Source organism: Neoarius graeffei, chromosome 15 (genome assembly GCF_027579695.1).
Source record: "Neoarius graeffei isolate fNeoGra1 chromosome 15, fNeoGra1.pri, whole genome shotgun sequence".
Taxonomy (NCBI): domain Eukaryota; kingdom Metazoa; phylum Chordata; class Actinopteri; order Siluriformes; family Ariidae; genus Neoarius; species Neoarius graeffei.
In genome coordinates, this window is record NC_083583.1 from 4173770 (window position 1) to 4194303 (window position 20534).

At 42.9% G+C, this 20534-nt stretch overlaps 1 protein-coding gene across 13 annotated transcripts in view; it reads right to left on the bottom strand.

Moving 5' to 3' along the window:
- The window catches only part of sox6 (SRY-box transcription factor 6), a 275016-nt gene that overhangs the window by 59366 nt on the left and 195116 nt on the right, over positions 1-20534 (bottom strand). For all 13 annotated transcript variants that reach the window (XR_009656643.1, XM_060940777.1, XM_060940776.1 and 10 more), the window contains 3 exons: positions 18157-18236; positions 3731-3877; positions 1284-1458 (listed from right to left, as the gene is read on the bottom strand). Coding sequence is in view for 12 of the 13 variants with exons in the window: in XM_060940777.1 (XP_060796760.1) it covers positions 1284-1458; positions 3731-3877; positions 18157-18236 (402 nt within the window). In the remaining variant the exon portion in view is untranslated. The remainder of the gene's footprint in view (positions 1-1283; positions 1459-3730; positions 3878-18156; positions 18237-20534) is intronic.

Here is a 20534-nt window from a genome sequence, read left to right on the forward strand (position 1 = left end):
GAGGCGACAGCGCTAAGCACTACACCACCGTGCTGCCCTAATTTATTTATATTAATCATATTATTATTATTATTATTATTATTATTACTATTATTAGCTCATCCGGCTGACAGGCAATGAGTTTATGAAATCATGTGTTGTCCGTCGTCCACATTTTACGAAAATTGCTTCTTCTCTCTCAGTTCTTCACTGATTTTTATTCTTTTTGGCAGGAAGGTAGGTCTGCCTGGGGTGCATATAGCTTCTACGTAAATTTCCATAACTGCAATTAATAATGACGATATGGAGTAATTAAGCTCAAATGAGCAGTTTCCACACACATCACTATTTCTCCCTCAACTCTTTTGATTCTTTCTGGCATGAAGGTAGGGGAGCCTAAGGTGCACAGAACTTCTACCCAGATTTGCTTATTTACAATTATTAATGAAGTTATGGACTAATTAAGCCTTAATGAGCAGTTCAACCAAAATCACTTCTTCTCGGTCAATTCCTCGCCGTTTTGGATTCTTTCTGGTAAATAGGTCGGTATTCCTCGGGTGGATATCGCTTCTATATATAGCTTGTATATAGTGTATGTAACTCGCAACATTTATTGCACAAGGTGGCCCACTTTAGATCGTTCCTTCTGGACTAGACAGGGCCGGAGTGAGCTACGCCGTCACTGACAGTCTCATTTATTTAATTTATTATATATTTGCATAAGGTCACACTTGGGGAAGTAGTCCTATGTGTGATTTGTTGTCATTACATCAAGATAAGGGCGTACATAAGGTATAGTTAGCATCAGCAAGTCATACGCTAATTACTTGTCGCTAATATGTTTCATTTGCGATCTGCAACTGTTCTAAAGGGAACACGTGTTTAATTCCAGCCTCAGCTTTCGTGATTATTATACTTGGTTGGTTTGTTGGTTGTTGAAGGCAAACTCATATTATCAAGCATTTACATCATAGAGTGAGTTGTCAAATGGCAATTTGTAATCCCCCATGGTTACACTAAAGCCCCTCTGACGCCTTTGTTCTGACGCCAACTCTGTAAATAGGTTTACGTTGTCAAATGAAGAATGACAGAAAAGAGAACAGCTTTATATGAGAAACTGTATAATAATGCATTGCTGGTTTTAATATCATGATATCAAATCAATGCAATTAGTTAAAATATATTATTTGCCCTGTATCTTCACTTGAATATTTATATATCACAATACTGTTGCAACTGGTCAGAGGGTGTTGATGAGTTTCTATAGTGACAATCTATTAACACGCTCATTGAGGAAGACTGACCGAGGGATGATCCTCGGCCCAAACCGAGGGGACTGGGGATGCCTCCGCTCTTGGGCTGGCTGTTCGGACTGCTCTTGCTGCCTGGGAACAGGCTGTGTGTCGGGGACATTGGGGATTTCACTGGCTCGGCTGTCTTGGGCCGGGCCGAGAGGTTCAAGGGCTGCGTTCCCTCCTCCTGCAAACACAAGAAATGATGTTTAGAACATACGCCATTCAAGAAAAATATATCAAGACAATTAATTAGCCTGACTCCGCCTAACAGCCAGGCTGAGCATTCATCGCCAGGCTTCGTGCCATGCTGAAGCTCCTCTGTGTCTCAAGGCTGGGTTTTGTTTGAGCTAATTAAGTCATGGTGTGATTCTCTAAGGTGTGATTTTTTTTTCCTCCTTACCTACCTTGCATTTCACAGAGTGATGGTGAAGAGAACTTCATCAACTTCATGTTGTGTGCTTAAAAAAAAGTGCGCTCTTATTTGGCAGAGAGTGGCACTGTCCAAACAGATGGACCACATAATGAACACTGCCTGGAGCTTCTTGGAAATCTGACTGCCAATTACAGTTTGTCATTCAATTACACATTAAATAGTCAAACAAAACAGATTGCCAGCTAATTAAGCACAGCATATCTGCATATGGCCCTAACCGAGCTAAACGCTGGCTGTATAGTTGATCAAAGTCGTAATTACGAAGATTACATGGTTCATGTAACAAGTGTCAGCTAAACAAAATGGGGCTGAATGAAGACAAACGTTTTACATCACGTTTCTGAAACAGAAGATCAAGGCGAGCTCTGAACAGACCATGTACCAAAATTCTGTTCAAGCCATCATTAACCAACCCTGCTGAAGAAGATCCCACATTACTTCTCATATCACTGATTTATCCCCGGTTCTATTGTGATATTAAACAAAACGTTTCCAAATGTGCACGTGTTTTGAGTTACAGCAGCAGACGTGGGGAAAGAAAAACCTGATGATGTATACGGCCTCTACTCAAAGATGAAGAATGATCCAGCATGTGGAAGAAAAAAAATGCTAGAGAACAAGCAGTCACCAAATCATGACTTCATTAATCTCAATCTTTCCTTATCGATTTGTTCGTGTTATATATTTTATGCCTTTGATGTAATCTGGTTTGGTTTTGACCAAATTGTAGGATTTTTTTTTTTTGTATTTTAAAAAAAGCTGCCAACTTTTGTGAGGAGAAACCACATGTACCTAAAAATGATTCTCCGGCTGTGCACAGAGCCATAGCAACCCCGTCCACACAGTTCTGCATGAGGGAATGAGAGCCTTGTAAAAGTCAAGCCAGATTGATGAGTTCTGCGGGGAAAGAGGCGACACAGTAGTATGCGCTAAGCTAACGCTACTGTAAGACTTCTTTTTATGAGTTGTACAATTTTATGTATGTCCATTCTTTCAATACTAAATGCGAAACACTGGTCATGGCTTGGATTTTTATACCCTACAAGAAGAGTCTTCCAATCCTCAAGTTCTCCTCTTATGCGAGATTCCATGGCTGAATTAAGAATGCACGATAAAGGCTCGGGTCAAGCACCACTCCAGGCCACGCTATAAATATGCCCTTCTTCACACTTTCAAAGGTAAACAAGTGACATCCATTTGAGCTTTTAGTATTTTTGCTTGCCTGATAGACTAGTGGCCAAATGGTTAGAGAAACAGCTTTGGGACCAAAAGGTTGCTGGTTCAATTCCCTGAACCAGCAGGATTGGCTCAAGTGCCCTTAAGCAAGACACCTTACCCCCAACTGCTCTGGCAAATGTGTTGGCGTACCTTGTGTCTGATTAGCCAAAGAAAAACTGATGATGCAATTATCAGTTCAGACAAGAACCCAGCTGTAATAATAAAAATTCAATCTCATAGAGTGGTAAATAAAAAGAAAGTCATTGTCTTTGCCCAAGACTGCAGAATGTTTGGTGGGAAAGAAAAACGATCCTTGGTCTTCTTGAAAACAGTGGTCTGGGGTTTGCTTCAGTTGAACCATGGCACAGTGTGCATCATGTATGGAAGCTATACAACATCAGCGCTGCATGCTGAGTAACGTGATTGGTTCAAGTTTATGTGCTACTTCCTATTTCAAGCTCTGCAATGGCAGCAAAAGGGTTGTTATGGTCAGTGGAGGAGATGGAAAGCCTTACAGATATATAAACACAGACGTTCATAGGACTGGAGCACTGTATTTAGCTCTTCTTTGTGGTGTGACTGCTTGTCCTGGGAGCAGGTCAGCATGCATAGCTAAAAGCATCATCTTATAAGATAGCAGTGTCTTTTTTGCAGGTATTCCTTGAACGAAACAATTTGCATTTGAGTGTGGACCCGAGTATTCAAGTGGTTGATTGGTTGACACCAATGTCCATAATGCCTCTCCATCCATGCCCTACCTAACATGGCTGATGGAAACAGATTGTATCACTCAAGATGGTTGTACCTTGACTTGGCCCAGTGGACTGGAGGACCTCTTCTCACTCTTGGGCCCAGGTGAGAGTGGCCCTGCAGAATTAGGTGGCTGGGGCAGTGGCGCCATCTTGGCTCCTGGAGAGAGCTGCATGCTGGCCAGCTGGGCGGCATACAATTGCTGCGAAGAGGGAGGAAAAAACCCCACAAGGCATTAACATCCCAAGCCAGCCACCATTCAAAACCCTGTTCTCCCCCACACTCTTGCTCATTCTCTCTCACACTCTCTTCTTTTCTCTGTCATTCTTTTCTTTCATGCCTTTCTCTTTTTTTCCACCCTGGCCCAGAATCTCTGTTAAAGATCTAAGATAGATAGAAGTCCTACAAAACCACACTTGAAGATCCTCTTTTGCTCTGTTTTTCTATTTATCAGGTTTGCAGCTTGAAGGATAGCTACGATCTGATTTCCCTGGTGATTTATCTTCCTCCATAGAGCTGTTTCTGCTCAGGATGATACAGATTCCACATCACAACGCAGATACCCGAGCTGCCATTTTATCAAACAGTACATGTACCACATGCACTCATGTAGTACTATTACCCAAACTCACTGCAGTCAAGTTTCCATGACACATAATATCAAAGGCTTTCATTAAGACAGGAACCCAGACAAAGCAAATTCTTACCACTCTTATTATTTTCCTTGGCTCAGACTCCCAGCCTGGCATGAGTAATGTTTCAGTTTTGGTACAAATTAAGCAGACGGGCTATGGGCTGTTAAACCTCAGAATGTTTTTTTTTTTTTTTTTTTTCAAGGGTACAGTGTTGGGAATGTGCATTTGAGCAGTTTATATTTCAACCAGGCTGATTGTCTGCCAAATAACATTAAGTATGATTTTAATTTTACTCATCCAATATTAGCAGAAAGGCGAGGGGAGAAAACGAGCAGCACTGTATGGTTCAAGTGGATTAAATTAACTTCTTGTTTTCTAAGGTCTAGCAAGAAAACACAGTATAGACAAAAGGGTTCATGTGTGTCTTGTAGTATTAACAAGAAGCTGTGAATAATTTGGCTTTGCTCTATGCTCCACTGAGAGAAAATCCTGGATGCACTTCTGTTAGCCCAAAGGCTAGTATTGATTAGCAAGCAGGTAAGTGTTTAAATTGCCTTTTGTCTCCACAAGTAAGTAGCAGGGGTCAGACTAAATATCCCATGGCCTCCATGTCCTAACATATAAAATGTGTGTCTGGCTTGCATAACCCATTCAAAAACAAGCTCGAGAGAAACAACTACTCCCAGGTTTCTTTGCGTTTTCACCAGCATCTAAAGGGTCTGCTGTTCTTCGTGTCATTCAGCCACTTAACATGGAAAAAAAGAGCGCATATAGGCAGGCATGTCTGCTCTCTCTGCACTCATTTCCTCTTGTCAGCAAGCTGCATAAGGACTCCATTTGTCTGAATTGGAAAAAGTGGCATGAGCATTAGTGGCTTGTGCCCCACCTCAGCTAAGTCAGACAGAAAAACCCAGGCCTGGACAAAGCTCTTTGTGTCCACTGTGTATCAGAAGATATAAACACAAAAATGCCCTCTGCTGCCTGAAGTTAAACACTTGCACACTACCGGGACACAAAAGGGGTCATTCTTCTGCAGGGGAGCTGGGGCAAATGACAGCACATGGGCACAGGAAATGGCTGGTTGATTAGGTTCACTCTGTGATAGTATAGCCATATAAATAGAACAGCCATTGTGTGTTGAAGCCACAAACACAATTGACATTTTGCTTTCACATGAATTCTGAAGTGCCTAAACACTATGAAACACTATGAATGAATGAATGCATGCTGCCCATCCACGTCCACACTGCTAGTGACAGACTGCATCCTTATCTGACGGGAAGAACTTTATTGTTCCACAAGAAAACTCTGTTTGGATTTCTTTTTCAATGAGATAAATAGATGGAGGTGAGAGAGTGATGGTGAGACACTGGTTAGTATGCCAGGACACATCTAGTTTTGGATGAAGGGCACTAGAAGGTCTGGGGCAGGGGCAGAAGGGGCTGATGGTAATGAGGGTCATGCTGAAAGTCAGTGGTCAGACGGGAAATGGGCAGCAGGCAGCCAAGATTGGCTTCATGCCTCGGGTGCACAACACACCAACACCGAGAAAGATCAATTCTTCCACCTAAAATACAGTATCTCTACACTTTGTGAATCCCATTTGCTCAGTTACTGTATTCTATCAGGGTAACAAAGGCAATGAGTGATGCTTCAATTCGCCTACAAGGAAATGATGGATTGAACTTGGGGGAAGCCATGACCTAGAGATTAGAGAAGTAGCTTTGGGATCAAAAGGTCACTCGTTTGATTCCCTGGACCAGCAGGAATGGATGAAGTGCCCTTGAGCAAGGCACCTAACTGCCAATTGCTCCCTGGGTGGGGTGTGTCAGGGTCCTGTTGTACGTCGCTCTGGATAAGAGCGTCTGCTAAATGCTTATAATGTAATGTAATGAATAAGGATGGTTGGCAACATCCTACCCACATTCAGGCCTTGATTTGAGGGCTTTGGATTCAGATATGAGTGCGAAATGAATAAGGTCACTGTCATACTCAACCTTTCTCCCCAAACCCAAATACCTTTCAATCCAGAGTTTCGTACATTTAAGTGAACTTTAGATCAACAAGTTCAGGTAAACCAGAGTTCAGCTCCCTGGAATGCACCCAGTTTCCACACGTGAGCAAATATAGTGAACTCTGGGTGCAAATGTACAACTGATCTCTGACTTGTGGCATGATGCGATCTTTAAAGGAGACAGAATGCCTTATTGTGACTACAATAAAAAAAGAATAAAAATGATCTGGATGAACAAACCTGCAATGATGGCCCAGAATTGATCACGTGTATAGATTCCGTCCCAGTTTCAAAGCCTCGTTAGACTTAAAAATAGGTGACTTGTTTTGAACATTAATGGAAGCACATCCCATTAATTAACATCCTAATAACATTGACCAGTACTTGTGCATAAGGGGGAAAGGTTCAGCTCGTCAAGCTCAAACATTTCAGGGGTACAGCCCTTTGGCTTCTCTAGTAAGTAGATCCTCTTATATTTATCCAACACATCACGTCATAGACAAAAGACTGGTGCCAAATGGTCATGCAGTAATGCTGAGTCATCCCATACATACAGTCCTGCAGTACAGCGGAGAGCTATTAAACCATGTGCTGATTCTGATAGCTCGAGGGGAAACAGGATGCTGACTTTCAGCAAGGCCTGTAGAGAAATATCTTGATCCACACCAGCGGCTCAGGTAATACCTTTGTCCACTTGAGCATTAAATGATTCTCTGCTCTACAGCTTACTTAGACAGAGAGCAGGACTTGGGAAATGGAGCTTTTCAATTCACTTCCCTCACCTGCTGCAGTCGTTACACCTCCAGCAACACACATACATGCACACACACGCCCATTCATGCACACCTCTTCTCTCAAGCCCATGGAATGCAAATGGCCAAGGGCTGGCCCAAGGTCAGCCTGTTAGCCTCTGGTAATTAAAAGCAACCCCTCTAGAGAGCAAAGGGGTTAAACGAGCAGCTGTACTCGCATTGCTTGCCACAACATTATCCATAGATTACTGTACGCCCACCTTCTCCTCCTTCTCCTCCTACCACCACCTCCCCCAGTCTCATTTGACATTGCTCTGCTTGACACACTTCTCAACATACGTCTATAGCACCAAGAACGCTTTTACATTTAAACCTCAAAGGGCTTCACTTTAATGGACAGCTTTCTCAACATGGAGGCAAGCAAAAACGTATAATATACCACATTTGGTACACATCATGCAATCGCAAAGCTGAAGACTGTCATTGAAGTTTTGTGTCTGCAAAAAGCAAAGCTTATCCAGTTATTCAAAAGTGATTTTCATCAAATGCTCATGCACTGAGGGCAACAGAAGCAGCAGACTCTAATTTGTTCCTAAATCTTTGTGACAGATGGTCTAAGATTTAGCACATTTAGCAAATCAGATTTAGCATAACAAAAATAGATCACCAAGACAAAAAGCGATTCTTATGCATAAACGCTAGAACTCGTGTTGTAAATTAACACCAGGTTTAGATTAGCTTGATCAGCAACATCTATGTAAGGAATAAAACACATCAGAGCATGCTGTTGTAGGAAAAAAAAAATCAGTGGTGCAGTGTGGAGTTCTGTTACCACCCTGAAGTGCGTTCGCCAAGTTGTTTATTAGCTCATCCAGCTGACAGGTGATGAGTTTACATCATCATGTGTTGTCTGTCGTCCATCCAGCGTCGTCCACATTTCACAAAAATCGCTTCTTCTCTCTCAGTTCTTCACCGATTTTTATTCTTTTTGGCAGGAAGGTCGGTCTGCCTGGGGTGCATGTAGCTTCTACCCAAATTTGCATAATTGCAATTAATAATGAAGATATGGAGTAATTAAGCCCTAACAAACAATTTCCACACAGATCACTTGTTCTCCCTCAATTCTTCACTGATTTTGATTCTTTCTGGCATGACGGTAGGGGTACCTAGGGTGCATATAACTTCTATCCAGATTTGCTTCATTACAATTATTAATGAAGTTATGGACTAATTAATCCTTAATGAGCAGTTCAACAAAAATCGCTTCTTCTCGGTCAATTCCTCACTGTTTTGGATTCTTTCTGGCAAATACTGTAGGTCGGTATTCCTAGGGTGTATAGAGCTTCTCTATATGCTGTAGGTTGTATATAGTGTATATAGCTTGCAACATTTATTGCACAAGGTGGCCCACTTTAGATCGTTCCTTCTGGACTAGACAGGGCCGGAGTGAGCTACGCCGTCATTGACGGTCTCATTATTAAAGAAAACCCCATTGAACATTTTTTAAATTCCATTTATAGTTACATTTAATTCACCAGCCTCTGTTTTTTAGTTAATTAAAAACAAATACTTGTTACAGAGAAAGCACTAACACTGGAGACTCCTTCCAAAAATGTTAAGCAGATATCTCTTGACAGACAATCTCCTTACACCGATGTGTTTAGTTTAGTGTCTGCCATGTGACTGGGCTGTTACTATAGAAACAATAACGTATAAGAATGAGTGTAGTTATACAGTATATACCTGTGATTTGCAGTTGCTCTGTAATCATAGAAAATGAACCAACACTGCTAAATTCCGTATTCTGGTCTGTATTTGTGAATACTAGTGAAGGTTAAGGTCTAAGTTACTGCTGCATGGCAGTGCCAGGGGTAGACCGGCAGGAACCCCACACTCGTTTGCCACAAGGCTTGTCGAGGTTTGGTGCCCAGGGGATGAGGGGGAGGGAGACCCAGGCCAGCCCAGATGTCATGAGTAGAGGCGGCTGTGCTCTGGTGCATTGCGCCAGTGCTTTCCAGTATGGCTCAACATCTGTTTTATCTGCTGGCAACCAACCTGCTCCCACATCTCCCCTCCTGCTCAGCCCTTCCTCAGTCACTCTTCCATCCTTTTCCCCCTCTCTCGCTCACTTCCCCCTTTGCTCCTAATCTGTACCCTGCTGGGCGACAATGGCCAAACTGTCCGATAACGCTCACAAACCCCCATATGTTATTTCCTTATTTATGTTTATTTTCTTTTCCACACTTCACTCAGTTCTTTCTTCTCTCTACCTCTCTCTCTTTCCCTCTGTTTACCCGCATGTCTGTCCATCTGTCCCTCTTTTCAACAACCCCATCTATCCAGATGCCCATCTTTCCATCCCATTACAGCCTCAGTGCTGGCCTCCCAGTGCCTTGCTGCTTCTGGCTATATCTCTAGAGCGAAACACACACATCTCTTCTCCTCCTCAATAACCTCAACAGCTGTTCACTCTCATTTCTAGAACTCAGAGTCAACAGTGCTTCACTCGCTGGCCATGGCAGCTGGCCTCAGCTCCCTCTCCTTGTATCCGGAACATAGAGACATCAGCATCTAAACAAAAGATAAGACCCGGTTTTCCTCTTTTCCAACACTTCCTGTGGAACATATTAAAAGCTGAACAACATCCAAACTTTATATTGTAACTAAATTCTTTCACCAGGATTTTAGTTAATGTTTTCCTACTTTACCCACAATGGTGTTCAACTACTTTTGTTGATAGCAGTGCAGTGGGATTTAGCCCTTGCTTTATCTCTAACTAAAGAGTGATGCAGCATGTCTTTACTCCTTTAGTCAGCTATCTCATCTTCTCATCTGTAAACTCTTCTCAAACAGATCAGCTACCAAAGCTTCAAACTTCATGCTAATACCACCATCAGTGCTATCTCGCTCATCGCTAACTAGTGAGCTGAGTCTCTTCCTTCGTAGAGCTGCATTGAACTTTGAGTCCAGAATTTGCACCAAATGCTGCTTTTCCACTACCAACGCGGCTGAGTCGGGCTGAGCCGTGCCATGCTGAGTTGGGCTGAGTTGAGCTGAGTGGGGCTGTTGGAGTTGCATTTCGACTACAAACGCGCTGAACCGTGCTGGCTGGAAGTGGGTGGACACATTGGGTGGAGTTAGCGAAAGTGGGTGGATGTCATGTGATGTCGTTAAGCAGCGCAAACAGTGACATCAGTGATCTTTTAAGCGGTAGTCTCACAACCCGGATAGTAAACAATAAACATGGAGGACATGGAGTCGTTAGTGTTGCTGGTCTTAGTGCTGTGGCTTGTTGTCACCGACAACGCCAACAGATACTGGCAAGAGTGTATAGATGAGGCGAGGCGCATAAGGCTTCAGAAATTCTCGTAATTCGTAATTATTCTTCTTCCGGGTTTACGGTGTTTACAGATCCCAGCGTGCTCGCGGGGCGTGTGTGGGCATGTGAGGACACTCCTCCTCACCAATCAGTGCACAGGGGAGTGTCTGCTCACGCCCCCAGCCTCACTCAGCTCACTTTGGCTCGCTTCAGCCCCACTCCAAAACGGTGCGAGTTTTAGGGGCTAAGCAGGGCTGAAGCGAGCCGAGTCGTGCTGTTTTTTGGTAGTCGAAACGCGAGCCGTGTCGGGCTGAAGTGAGCTGAAGTGAGCTGAAGTGAGCTGAAAAAGGGTAGTGGAAAAGGGCCAAAAGTCTCCACTATTTCTACGCTAGATTTCTCATTAAAATGATGCTGAATATCACTGAAAAATCGTGACTGAAAAAAGAAACTCTGAATCTTTCGTTTTTAGGAGCTAATATAAACTAATTTTTTGTGCTTCACTGTAAAGTTTTCCTCTTAAAAACATTGCAGGAACCCATTCGTTCCTCTTTGCTTGGTTTAGGAGATGATCCTAAACCTGGTCGTGTTAAGAATTTACAATAAATTATTGTCAGTCAACCTCCATGTGTTATATGACTGTACGATTCGGAGAGCAAGAAGAAGAAGTAGAGCGAAAGATGTCAGTTGAGTCGTTTGTACCCTCTGTAATACACTACAGGGAGGACGCAGATGTTCTGCTTTATCCAATGGTGCTTACTTTAAAACTGCTTAAACCCAGAAGTCTGCTTCCAATGATAAAAAGCAGGCCTCTTATGAAAAAAAAAGAAAAAAGTTCACTTTGGATTTGTTCGGAACCCAACCATCCCGGGAATAAACTTGGCAAAACAAGGCAGATATCAGGCAGAGAATGGCCTTAATGAAATTGTTTTTTCCACCTCAAGCAATTGAAGAAAAGTGATGTTGCAAGCCGGTAAATTAAACATCAGTCCAGAAGAGACAAATAATAAAATGGAATTCTTTTCTAGAATTAGGATAATTCCTTGTAGGTCGGTCTACAAGCCAAGCACAATATCTACCGAGGGGTGAGAGGTGTCAGTGTTAATAAGGTAACGGACACCTTGGGATGGAAGCATTGTTTCGCCGCTCGGACCTCGCTCATCCTGAGCCCTGCGTGGGCCTTAATGAAGAGAGGCATTGGGTTTGGAGCAACGGCTCAGGCTGCTTTTCTCCGGTGACTTCTCGGGCAGAGGAGCAATCTGTCAGAGAAGCATTGAGTGAAATTACTTGCTGTGGAGGGGTGCAGTGGCAGTCGCTTTTGTGTGTGTGTGCGTGTGTGCGAGACCAGTGGAGGGAAGTGTATTGACAAGCCAATTACACCGTGGCCTCCCAGCCGCATTCATTTCCAAACCCGAAGCCTTTGTTAGGTCTCGCTGAGGAAAGAGAGAATGAGATCTTAATGTCTCACTCAAATTTTGTTATGGCAAGCTGAAATTGTGAGTGACATTCACCCTAAATTTACACTCCTTCGCTTGTAGTCTTGTCTCCTACAGCTGTATAGTGATTTCGACAATCTGTAGCTCCAGTTACAAATAGTAGTAGCTACATACTGTATTCTGTATACTGTATTCTGTAGATCTTCTCAAGCTAACTAAGCTAAATCACACACTCTGCTTCATACTAGCTTCATTCTCAGCTCAGATTAGCAAAACGAGCTAACTGGACTCGTTAGGTACACTCACGAGAGGCACCAACGGTCTCTTCTACTTCTTTCCAAGCTTTATTTTTCTTCATAATATGTATTTATACAGGTATATTATATTACATGGACACGATTGTTTTATTGGAAAATACACTACTGGTATTTTTCATTTGAGCTCCATCCGGGACATGGAGAACCAAAACCGTGACATAAATCTCTATACGTCACTCGTGAGGAAATCAGTGAATTGTTTTGATAAATTTGGGGACTTTTTGTTCGTGAATGTGTCGATATAATAAAAAGAAAATTACATGTTGGCTTGAAGATATGAAGTTTATCTTCTCATGTTGAAAAACTCACATTTTTCAAATGAAATACATCACAGATGTATTTGTGGCATATTTAAATAATGTTGTCTGGCTTTTTTTTTTGTGGTCTATCAGATCTATTCCATTCAGCGAGCATGATACTGAATGAGTCGAAGACGAGTAGCTGAATAGAATATATCTGATAGACCACGAAAAAAAGCCAGCCAATATTATTATTATTATTATTATAATACATACACATTCCTGGGGCGGCACGGTGGTGTAGTGGTTAGCGCTGTCGCCTCACAGCAAGAAGGTCCGGGTTTGAGCCCCGGGGCCGGTGAGGGCCTTTCTGTGCGGAGTTTGCATGTTCTCCCCGTGTCCGCGTGGGTTTCCTCCGGGTGCTCCGGTTTCCCCCACAGTCCAAAGACATGCAGGTTAGGTTAACTGGTGACTCTAAATTGAGCGTAGGTGTGAATGTGAGTGTGAATGGTTGTCTGTGTCTATGTGTCAGCCCTGTGATGACCTGGCGACTTGTCCAGGGTGAACCCCGCCTTTCGCCCGTAGTCAGCTGGGATAGGATCCAGCTTGCCTGTGACCCTGTAGAACAGGATAAAGCGGCTACAGATAATGAGAGATGAGATGCTTAAGTTTTTTTGCCTCATACTGTACATAATTCACATAGAATCAAAATTATGGCTCTGTGTCGCACATTATATGCAGAACTCAAATGATGGCTTGTCATACTGTAAAACCGTAGAGGCCGAGTCCCTTTTTCCTGGTTTTGCCAAAACACAGTCCAGTATTGCTGGAATTAATTCCTTTCTAATCAGCATTAGAATTTGCTAAATCTAGCAAATTGTGGAAAATGATACCTTGCCAGATTGAGAAGCAGAGATATTCTGATTAGACAGGTGCAGTGAACCAAGGGCGTGACGGGTGGGCGGATCCCCTGGCACAGGAAGTGGGGTTCCTGCAGGTGAGGTCACACACTTCAAATGGATCATTGATGCATGAAGACTGAATGCACACTGATACCACGATTACTGACAACCACACACACACACACACACACACACACACACCTCATTAACACTAACCTGGAGCAGGCAAGCTCAAATTTGACAGATTTAAACAGAAAGAATAACACACCCTCTTTTGTTGGATGATTATTATTATTATTATTATTATTATTATTATTATTATTATATGTATATTTTTTATTAGTTTTTTTTCCCCAACCCTATAACTGCATGCTAGCAGCCGTTGACTGTTGGAGAAGTCACGTTTCTTTTCCTCATGCCACAGAATTACATCCTTTAAGTGCATCTCTGTTTCTTATTCTTCTCGCTTTCAAAAGACTGTTTTGTCTGCCTCTTTTGTCCTCGCTTGATGTGTGACATACTCCATAAAGCACACAGCATTGTGTTTTCTCACAGGCCTTTTTTTTTGGATCTAAATTCATCTCGGAGAATTGTGAGACATCGAGAGGACGGATAACAATGTTGTCACTGCAACAAGCATGAATTAAATCCTCTCTGTTGCCAGCTCAGTAACTGATATTATCATTGGCTCAGTAATCTTGCTATCAGCGTGTGTTTTTAATGAGCGACAGTTATTATAAGGTACTTTTTCAGCTCAGAAGCTCTAACAAGTTGGTCCAAAAAATTAGCAATGAGTCAACATTTATACAAACTAAACTACCCTATAAACGTCTCTGACAGTTGTACATGCGGCTGCAAATCACAGGTTTATTATAACTGCTGGTAAATTGTTGTGGCGTAAAGGAATATAACAAATAATAATCAACTTCAGAGTAGTAACAGTAAATCTGCTTTAATTTATCACGCCATTTCATCATTTAGTGTTTCACTAAATGGCGGTGCAAACCGCAGCCTGCATTCACACACCATTACGTTATTTAGCCTAACATTTCTCAATCAGATATCAAAATAATCCTTTGGAATTACTCATATATTTTACACGATGAACATCATGTTAGCGTTTTCATTGTTTGACTCCTTCAAGATGAAAGTTGTCAGCTTGTGCTGTCGTGTTTGAGTTATATTTTTGGAAAGATTCAACTCTTTAAACTCTTTTAACATTTAGACGTTAAGGAAAATAGCGGGATGGCTAAGGTTTAACGCTGCTTCATGCATTTACCTCAGAAGTCAGAAATGGTGAGCTGGAAATGACGTCCCACCTGAGTTAACTGCATTCCAGAACAAGAAGTCAGAAAACTATTACCAGCAATTAACAACACCGGTTCTAGACAGGGTAACCACCCTTAGCAATACCAGTTGATAACATATTACTCAGTATTTTGTACATTAAACACTGCTGGAACATGCCCACAGAGAGAAGTTAGAAGTTGTGTTTGACTGATGTAGTGAGACACAAGACAAAAGTGCTAATAAACAATATACCAGATAGATTCTGTGACTAAAATCACAGTGATTTGCACTAGCTCTTACAGTACAAACCAGGATGTCTGGTCACTGTACCCTATAGATCTGGAACGGTAAGAGGCAGAGAATGACGCTTAAGCCTAGGTCACAACCGGACGTACGATTTTTTGGCCGTGCGATTTTTGGCGTTTCCCAAAATGCTGCGTTTTTTTTTGTTCGTGGAGAAAGACGCACGTTGGCCGTAAGTTTGTCTTGCAACCTGAAAAAAATGTAAGCGCCCGTAGTTTGTTTAACATGACAAAGAACCTCTGCGGCTGGTCTGCGGCCAGTCTACGGCTCGAAAATCAGCACGTCACACGCGTGCCCTCCGTGCGTTTCTTGCGTTTTTTGCATGTAGACTGGCCGTAGGAGCACGTACGGCCGGTTGTGACCGAGGCTTTAGTGAGGGAAAAAAAAGTCCATTTTTCATGGATCATTCCAGTTCATTGATCCAGATCAGCACCAAAAGTCATAACAACTTAATTCAGCCCAGAGGTATTCGTCATGTGAAATTTTGTGATGATTGGTTGAAAACTGAGGGAGAAATAGCATCCTAAAAAAGCATTAGAAGAATAGTACAGAACATTACTGGTATTTAGCAGACGCTCTTATCCAGAGCAACACACAACATAGTCAGAGCAGTCTGGGGAGCAGTTGGGGGTTAGGTGCCTTGCTCAAAGGCACTTCAGCCATTCCTGCTGGTGCGGGGAATTGAACCAGCAACCTTTTGATCCCAAAGCTGCTTCTCTAACCAATAGGCAAAGTAGAAAGAATCTCACTTCAGGGGGCATTCCTGTTGGCATTTCCAACTGGGAACTCGGAAATCCTGACTTCTCAGTACAAATGGAATGCACTTTAAGTCTATGCCAATTATTGGGGATCTCTCTCTCTCGCTCTCTCGCTCTCTCTCTCTCTAATTTACTATGCAATTTAAAGGTCTGTCAGATCTTTGACTTGTGTGGTTCAGGAACACGTCGGGAACACGTCTCAGGAATCTCTCTCTCTCTCTCTCTCTCTCTCTCTCTTTTGTTTACTGTGCAGTCTAAAAGTCTGTCAAATCTTTGACTCGTGTGGTTCAGGTTCAGCTCATTCCCAGGGTTAAATCCATTATCTGAATGAAGGAACAAGTAGAAAGCACGGGGCATGGAGATATACGACGATCTCAGCTTTGAGTTGACCATCACAACACTATAAATAGAGAGAAGGCAGGCCTCAGGGCTCCGCCATGGCATTGCTGCCTGCTCTAGAGCAAAACAAGCACGCACGCACACACACAGTCTCTCTCTCTCTCTCTCTCTCTCTCTCTGTCTTTTTTCTTTCATGCTTTTTCATAAGTCTGGAACCGCTAGTACACACAGGCACACACACTCACTCACACACACACACACACACACACTTCAACATGAATAGACTCATCTCACACCTTTCGTGCACTTGATTGTTCTTCACATAGGAGCGTGATAGCAGAGGCCCAGCTGCTCGCATTGTTCCGACTTGCCAAGCCTCATTAATGCTGAGAGCGATAAGCTGCGAAGGACGAATCGAGCTCCTCCTGCAGCAGCGAGAAGAAAAGGTATGCTCTCCCCGCTCGCTCCGTCTTTCCCTCCTCCCTCTGCCATTCTCAGCTTTGTTTTGCAACAATCCCCTGCTATCAGAAAGCTTAATGTCTAATTGCTATCAACAGCTTTACTGTGGTTGTTGACAAAACAACAACTGTTTTGTCTGGCAAAAAAAAGAGAAAGAGAGAGAGAGCGAGAAAGAGAGAGAGAGAGAAAAATCATATAATTCTTGACAAGCTTGTTAGCTCGATTGGGCTCTCTCTCTCTCTCTCTCTCTCTCTCTCTCTCTCTCTCTCTCATGCGCTTTAGTGCTTGTTTTCTTTTGTTTTAAAAGAAGGAAGGAACTTAGTCTTTAGCTCAAGTGCTTCCTCGGTTTTAATCCTGGTTCTAAAGAACAGCATCCGAGACTTTCCTCTAAACAAGCGAGCTTACACTTTCAAAACTCCACTTTCACTCTGCTCAGCTTTTTTAGGTATAATATTCATCAGACTGAGAAATGAAATCTCTTCCAAGCATGAATAAAAATGGCAAAAGTAAATATTAAGATGTACTTTGTTTTATGTTCACAAAAAAAAAACATGACGGAGGGAACGTGGGATCAAACATGTACAGCAGACACTCTGCATAATCTAAGGCTAATAATAAACCGATTAAAAACATCTAACCTAAAAATTTTACAGAAGGAGTCAATGGTATCAGTGCTTTGTAACAATCAGAGGTAAAGCTGCCTGGATTAGTGTCACAGTATTTGAGATCGGAGTTTTTGAAGGTCTCGGTCTTGTCTCAAAATCAACCACATTTTTACTCAGTCTTGTCTCAGTCTCAGACATGGAGGACTCAGGATTTTAGTTCAAGACCCCCACTGCGAGAATTTCACCAAATTGGTTGTGCATGGTCTGATTTATTTGTTAACATCATTCCTGGAATTAGACGTGAAACTTCCTGATTCAAGTGCAACCCATAATGTGATTCGTTGCTAATTTGAAATTGTTGTTATTGTTAACGGCTATCACTTGTCCCCGCCCCCTTTTTGGGATGCCTGGTCTTGGTCTTGACTTGGTCTCGCCCTGCCTTGGTCTCAACCCCTCAAAGTCTTGGTCATGACCTGATCTTGGCTTGGGTAGTCTTGACTACAACACTAGCATATATAGCATTAAAGGAAGATAATAAACCTTGTGGTGGTATCAAATACATTACATTACATTACATTACAGGCATTTAGCAGACACTCTTATCCAGAGTGACGTACAACACACCCAGAGCAGCACTTGGGGGTTATACGCCTTGCTCAAGGGCACTTTAGCCATTCCTGCTGTCCAGGGAATCAAATCGGCAACCTTTCGGTCCCAAAGCTGCTTCTCTAACCATTAAGCCATGGTTTCCCCCAGTTTCCATGGTTTCCCAATTGTCACTGATTATTTCCCAATAACTACAAAGCCCAAATGTTTTATATCTTACATATTTAATAGCGATGCTACCGTCAAGCTCTTCAGTTCATCAAGCTGTCCAGTTCTTAAAAAAATTACAGCATAGGAAGATCCCTCCACCTCAACCATCCGCTTTCCTGAAATACTTATAATCATCCTAACTTTGTGAACTGCAGATGGAAGGTGTTAAGTTGGTTAGGGCTGGACTGGTGTGCGAGTAATTTAGTGCACGCTCGTTACTTAGCATACAGCTGGTTCTCCACTTGCTAAGTGCCGAGGGCTTGGCTCAGTGCCACCACATTCTTTTGTAACTGTACATACCTGGAGCTGAAGAGGATTGAGTCCTGACGCGGCGGCAGCTGCCATTGTGGAAGGAATGAACTGCACTGGGTAGTTATCACCTGTTGAAGGAAAAGCACAGGGTGGTGGGTGGAGGTGGAGGTGGAGGGGGGGACACACAATAAGCACAGGTTGAGACAATGAACGGCTGAGGCAAGTGCCAACACAGTTCCTGTGGGCTTGCCTGCACCCAGCCTCGGCACCCAGCCCAAACATCTGCTCTCACAAAAGAGTCAGCTGGCTACAGACACGTGGGATTTACTCGAGAATGTCTTTCAATTTCAATCCTTCTTGTCCTTTTTTAAATTTTTCCTCTCTCTCTCTCTCTCTCTCTCTGTGTTTCTCAGCTTTGCGTTTATAATGCTTTTTGTTCAGTCGCTTCAGAATATCTGTTTTGGGATTTTTTTGTTACTTGTATAAGGATCATGTCTACTCAAGCACTTGAAATTACTTTAGGCATGTTCCTCTATTGTTCTCCATGTCACGGTGTGTTTTTGTTAGCATAACTTCTGGCACGGTGGGAAAGACGCTTTCCCACAAAGGCGAATGCAAAGCAGAACATTAAAATAATAAAGACACATATACTCAAGTCAAGGGTATAGTATAGGTGTCTAGATCTGATCTGGATACTTTGAAAAAGCGAGAGCTAATTGTGCATGATGAGTTTTACTTGGTGTACATGACCCCTTTTTTGGTTTATAGTCCAGTCCAGCAGCAGACAGGATGAAGTTTGTGCTGGTGATTTGACTGAAGCGTGCCTATAGAAGGAAATTGGCTCTGGTTCAGACCCCACTTCTGCCTGTCAATTCTTCTCACTAACATATGGTGCCATTAAAGCCACGAGCATGGGGTAAATGTATATACACTTGCCCTCACTCACTCGCTTGCTTTTCAATCTTGTCCAGCGCAGCACATTGTGATACAGCCAGGAAATTCAATCCCAGCCTGTGGTCGAGGAGAATAAAGCTTGCAATTGAAGTGATTTCAAATAGTGCCATTAGAGGGGTAGAGTGGGCATCATTACTGTCTGAGCTAGTGCTAGCTCACTTTCTCTCTAGCCCTCCTTTTCTCTCCTTCATTTTCCCCAGGGTGGATGTCAAGGGCCTGAGATGTCATGTGAGTCCCTGGCAGTTCGGGTGCCAGCTAAAGATGTGGAGCCAGAGTTGGATGCTGAGAGATGTAGGGATTTTTGTGGGCGGCTGGTGGACACTCCAGTCACCTTGGTAAACTGCCAGAATGCTGTCTGTCTGTCTGTCTGCCTGCCTGGGAAAGGGAATCTGGTTTTATATACCACTCCCCTCTTGTCTCCAAACCATTTCTGTCACTCTTGGGCTACCACCTGGCCATTGGGGTGCCAACATAGGCTCCAGTAGTGGGAGCTTATTATATCACCCTGGGGGCTTAAATGGACACCTCAACTCCCTGCCGTTCTCAGTGACTGGAAAGGTTCAGTACCAGAGTGCGTCCATAACAGCATAACAACAAAGAAAGCAGGTCTAATGATATTATGGGGAAATCATAACAGTTAGAGGACTTGTTTTTCACATCACAACCAGTGTAGCCTTGTAATTTCCCTTTGATAACATCAAATCAAGTTTCCTTAAAATCCATCAAGCATAAAGGCATAAACGGTTCATGCTCAAATCACAAAACAGTACTACACTGTCTCCCTTTGTAGAGGAGAAAAGGCTGAATAATGGGCTCATAAAGGTATTGCTGAAGAGCTGTGTTGTGGATTTTGTTTCAGACCGGTATGGCACCACAAATTCCAAGTCCAATTTGAGCTGCCAGCTTGGCACAAGGCCTCGTTAAAAGTGGATAACCAGGACAAAGATACAAACAGGGCACCATGCTATGGCCTCCAGGAGGAGAAAGAGCTGCTGTGCTAATGAAAAAAAATGAGCGGATGGAAGAGAGCTTCTTCATTTTTCTTTCATCTGACACCAAAGACCACGTGGATAATAAAGTTATTATTATTATTATTATTATTATTATTATTATTATTATTATTATTATTATTATTAAGCAAAAGGAGATGTCCTTCTGAACCACAGCCCTCTGATACCCCCTTTCCACCAACATGAACCAGGTGCTAGTTCTGGGCTGGTGCTAATTTTGGTTCAGCTGGCTCAACTTGTGAACCTTCGAAGAATCGGTTTGCTTTTCCACAGACTAGAGAGCCACCATAGGGCCACATCATTATGCCACTATTACATCACTGCATAAGTCTCCGCTTTCCCAGTTGCTAGCCCCGCCCCATCCTGCCCCGCTAGCTCCACTAGCCAAAGGAAAACAAAGCAACAAATATGGCGGACTCAATCATCTCTTTTTCTTCTTCTTCTTTGGATGAGTCAGACGAG